This window comes from Arachis duranensis, chromosome 3 (genome assembly GCF_000817695.3).
Source record: "Arachis duranensis cultivar V14167 chromosome 3, aradu.V14167.gnm2.J7QH, whole genome shotgun sequence".
NCBI classification, from domain to species: Eukaryota; Viridiplantae; Streptophyta; class Magnoliopsida; order Fabales; family Fabaceae; genus Arachis; species Arachis duranensis.
The window spans coordinates 37,428,915-37,433,607 of NC_029774.3; the positions used below are offsets into that span (position 1 = coordinate 37,428,915).

At 49.6% G+C, this 4,693-nt stretch overlaps 2 protein-coding genes across 2 annotated transcripts; one reads left to right on the forward strand and one right to left on the reverse strand.

Moving 5' to 3' along the window:
- Window positions 1-311: 311 nt before the first annotated feature.
- Window positions 312-1,970, forward strand: LOC107478769 (uncharacterized). The gene has a single exon (XM_016098898.1). It carries the CDS (start codon window positions 312-314, stop codon window positions 1,968-1,970), a length of 1,659 nt encoding a protein of 552 aa, XP_015954384.1.
- Window positions 1,971-2,510: 540 nt separating this feature from the next.
- LOC127745488 (protein MAIN-LIKE 1-like) lies at window positions 2,511-4,069 on the reverse strand. Its single transcript, XM_052258254.1, has 3 exons — window positions 3,366-4,069; window positions 3,161-3,248; window positions 2,511-3,065 (listed from the first exon to the last, which is right to left on the reverse strand). Exons 1-3 carry the CDS (start codon window positions 4,067-4,069, stop codon window positions 2,511-2,513), a joined length of 1,347 nt encoding a protein of 448 aa, XP_052114214.1.
- Between the last annotated feature and the right edge of the window lie 624 nt (window positions 4,070-4,693).

Here is a 4,693-nt window from a genome sequence, read left to right on the forward strand (position 1 = left end):
CCACCAAAATATAAATCGAACTATATTAATTCGAATTAGTATGAAATGGTGAAGAATTGCATATTTCGAGACATATTGATTCGAATTACTAATACTGGGTAATTCGAATGTAATTGATTTGAATTATATATATATATGGTGCGAATGAAGTTGATTTGAATTAGTTTGGAGTGGTTTTCTATATATATGGTGGGAAATCATGTTGCTGTGAACAAAGAGGTGAGATGGCTAGTGAGGATAGTTTTCTAGTGCTAGTACACCACAGAGGATCGATTAAGAGAAAAACTCGGTCTGGCGTGAAGTTCACGGATATGGATCCTCTATGTATTATCGTGAGCCCAACGACTAGTTACGATGCTCTTGTTAGCTCTGTGCTTGGCAAACTTGGTCTGGAAGGAGTGAAAAGGGTTAAGAAGTTTTTCTATCGCATTCCAATCATGGTGCTCCACGATACGGTGAAGTATGATTGTTTCACGATCGGGAGTGATGAGGACTTGCAGGTCATGTTTCTCTTTCGTAGGCAGTTTTCCGAGGTGAGGACACCAGAGCTGTTGGCGAAGTTCGTCAACGTGGTATCTAGCTCTGGTGGGTCGAACCGGAATGCCAACACTATAGCCACGGCGGCCGGTTCGAGCTCAAGACCTGCGGTTGCTTCTTCCTCCATTCCAGTGTATGAGGCAGCGGTCCAGCCTGCCGCCTCCCCATCATTTGCTGTTGATCTCGGCGGCAATATTGGAGACGAGGTTGGATATGGGGAACATCATCCGACTGAAGTACAGTGTCCTCCACCGGATGGTGTTGGAGAGGGATTGTGTGATGATCCAGATGATGATGAAGTCGAGCCGGATATTATCGCTGATAAAAGTGGCGATGATGTTGGAGCGAGTGATTCGATAAGGCCTACTGGTGGTTCTAGTTCTGACACACATCAGTACCCACCCCATTTTTCATCTTTGGATCTAGATGCCATGAGGCAGGACGAACATCCTGGGCAGCTAGCTGGATTTGGCGCTAGAGATACCGAAGGGTCTGCCGGTATGACAGAGTTCCAGGTTGGTCAACAATTCCAGGATAAAGATGAGGCGCTGTTGAGTGTCAAGACGTACAGCATCCGCCGAGGGGTACAGTACAAGGTAGTTGAGTCTGACTATCGCAGGTACGTGGGAAAGTGTTCTGAGTTTGGGAATGGGTGCACATGGTTGATTAGGCTGAGTCTCCGACAACGCAAGGGCATCTGGGAAGTCAAGCGGTACAACGGGCCGCATACCTGTCTCGCCACCTCCATCTCCAGCGACCATAGGAGCTTGGACTACCACGTGATAGCGACATTCATCATGCCAATGGTTAGGGCTGACGCATCCGTGAACATCAAGGTGCTTCTAAATGCAACGGCAGCTCACTTTGGCTTCAGGCCTACATACAGGAGGGTGTGGATGGCGAAGCAGAAGGCGGTCGCAATCATCTACGGGGACTGGAATGAGTCGTACAACGAGCTCCCTCGGTGGGTCTTAGGAGTTCAGTTGACTATGCCTGGCACTGTAGCAGTCCTCAGGACCTGCCCTGTTCGAGTCAGTGGACAGGTGGACGAGTCTCAGGCTTATTTTCATAGGATGTTCTGGACTTTTTCCCCTTGTATCGAAGCATTTCGTCATTGCAAGCCGTTGGTGAGTATTGACGGCACCCATCTATATGGCAAGTATGGGGGAACGTTGCTTGTGGCGATTGCACAGGACGGGAATTCCAACATACTCCCTGTGGCATTCGCACTAGTTGAGGGTGAGAATGCTCAATCATGTGTGGTCGCCGTGAAACAACGGCGTGGAACCCGTGTCCTGTGTGGTCGCCGTACAAGTGGCTCCTCGTCCTCAATCGAGTCGCTGTCGTCATCAGGAGCTGCCTGTGTCTGGGTCCTCGGCGGGACATGGACGGGTCTGGATGATGACGGGCCGGCAACTGAATGTGACCCCTGAGTCTGGGCCGATGCAGGTGTCCCACCAAGGGCAAAGGTATGCACAGGAGGCACCGTGGCTGGCTCGTTCAGATCTACATCTAGCGGTGCCTGTGGCCCTGACGTGTGAATCCGTCCTGGTGCAGCCTCATCCTCCTGCATGATAGTCCTGATATCCTCAAGGAAATGCGATCCACCGAACTCAGCAACAACGCCATCGCTAGCAAGAAAGTCTGGAAACATGGAGTCCGGACTCACCCATGGAGTACTCTCTTGGAGGGTCTGATCGTCACCGGGAACACCGACAAAATAATCTCCAAGAGGTCCACCCACACCACCAACGTCAGCGTGGCTCGTGGGATCTCCTATACCAGAACCATACCACTCACCATCATGACCCCCCTGATGGGGCCTATCAACTCCCGCTGCATCACCTCCTCCAGCTGCATCCCCCCCCAGGCTGATGGGCAGCCTCCCTAGGCACAGCTCCTCTCCTCCTGCCTCTACGACCACGTCGTCTCCCGCCACCCCTAACTGCGTCGTGAACGTCATCCATAGCTTGCTACAACCAATCTACCTCACGCTGGCTACGACGTGTCCCGACTCGGGCTCTCCTCTCAATACGACGTCTGTCAGGAACATCGTCGACTCGGTCCATCTCTGGAACTCGGCCTGCACCCTTCTGCGTAGCCTCCTCCAGAATAGGAATACCTCTCGGATCCCCCAAGAGCATCTCCGGTGAAAGGAACCTCTTTCCATGCTGATGCCACCATGCCAAGAACTCATGGGAGGGGCCAGGATCGGGCACGATGTCGAACTGTAAAATGTGCTCCGCACGCTCCTGCCAGTGAAGATGCCAGTCAGGTAAGTGCGATGGGAACCAATGGTCACCTCCTCTCCTGTCCTTCGACATTAAGAAGTCGATGTTCAGGGCGGGACGCGGTGGGGGCTGAACGCCACCAAACTGTGGTAACACTCTATCAACCTGATGCCACTCGACCACCGCAAAATAAATCAGGGACGTCACACACCGCCATAACATCATATGCCGAGGCTCCAAGACCTCCGGATGGACAACCTGGATGACGTCGAGTGCGCTATAGGGCATCCATATGAACTGTAAAAAAACCAAATAAACACAATTTTATACTTCTGACACAAAATATAAACTGAAAGAACAGGTGGATATAGATACGGGCTCAGCGTACTTACATCCCGAGGCTGTAACAAGTCGATCTTCAGGCGAGCCATCTGTACGCGGGGTCCCTTGTTGCTAATCCCAGGATTGTAACCAGACCATCTGCGTAACAAGTTAAACATTTTAATGCGTTCATGACTCACTCTACAATGCATGAAACTGCTTGCATAATCGAAAATAGATACAATAGGCATACATAATACAAAACAATATCGGTACCTCGAGGCAAGGGGCCAGCTAAACGCATCATACCCAGTAGGCCTAAAAGTAGGAAACCTCCAGAAGATCCAAGACTGCAGTAACTGTAAAGGCCCAGCTAACTTCACGACATGTCTGTTGGCGACCCGGCACATGCACCGGTACAACCACACTAGTGCCGCCGACCCCCAACTGTAGCCACCCATCTCCTCAAGCCGAGCAACATAAGGTAGCCATCTGATGTGTATACGATTGCCGGACTTATCGGCAAACAGCTGCGTGCCCAGTAACATCATCATATAGGCACGGGCAAAGCTCCTAACTGTCTCCTCGTCCGCCCCGTCGGGACACTCTCCAAATGTCTCCTGGAACCAAGTGCAGTTCACTGCGAATTTCTGAACTTGGTTCTCGGGAGGTAAAACACCAAGTAACTCATGGAACCACTGCCAGGCGGGCCTCCCACCCTCAATGTAAAGGTGGAAGTTTGTCAGGCAACCACTGACGTAATGTCCGTCAACTGGCAACCCCAACTGGTATGCGACGTCCTGAAGCGTGATGGTGCACTCTCCGAACGGCATGTGGAAGGTGTGCGTCTCAGGCCGCCACCTCTCGACGAATGCACTGACTAGGGGCTCGTCTAGTCGAAACCATCTGTCGTTCAGTCTCGCAAGATGGTACAAGCCGGCCATCTGCAAGTACGGAACGTACCTCTCATCAAGACGCATCCCCTGCTACCGCCTAACGCTGGATATGCAACGCCGAGGCTGGGCAGTAGATAAACCGCACAATTAGAACATATGCACAAACCACTAACATATACAATTTACTTCATAAGGAACCGAAAAATAAATCGTAAAACTCAACATATAGTAAATGAATTATCAACATTGTCTTCAGAAACAGCTAACACAAACCACGTGAAAAAACCATTAACAAATACAACAATCACTAACACGTAAAACCGTTAACAAAAACAGCTACCACATACCTCTATCATAAACCACTACCCTAAACCACTAACCGTCACTAAAACCACGATCAAAAACCATTAACAAAAACCCCTAACAAAAACCAATAACAAAACCCACTAACACAAAAACCATTAACAAAAACCACCTCCCTACACCACTATCGTAAACCGCTAACACTGACGTAAACCGCTATAAAAAACCATTAAAAAAAACCACTTGCCCACACCACTATCCTAAACCGCTAACACTAACATAAACCGCTATAAAAAATCATTAACAAAAACCACTTGCCTAAACCACTATCCTAAACCCCTATCCTAAACCGCTATCCCAAACCACTTCCCTAAACCACTATCCTAAACCACTAACAATAACATA

Bases quoted from the DNA above. Each gene is read 5' to 3' on its own strand.
- LOC107478769 (XM_016098898.1), top strand. From the start codon at position 312: ATGGATCCTCTATGTATTATCGTGAGCCCAACGACTAGTTACGATGCT.
- LOC127745488 (XM_052258254.1), bottom strand. From the start codon at position 4,069: ATGCGTCTTGATGAGAGGTACGTTCCGTACTTGCAGATGGCCGGCTTG. The intron at 3,249-3,365 runs GTACCGATATTG...CTTGTTACGCAG, and splicing joins AGCTGGCCCCTTGCCTCGAG to ATGGTCTGGTTACAATCCTG. The intron at 3,066-3,160 runs GTAAGTACGCTG...GTTTTTTTACAG, and splicing joins ACTTGTTACAGCCTCGGGAT to TTCATATGGATGCCCTATAG.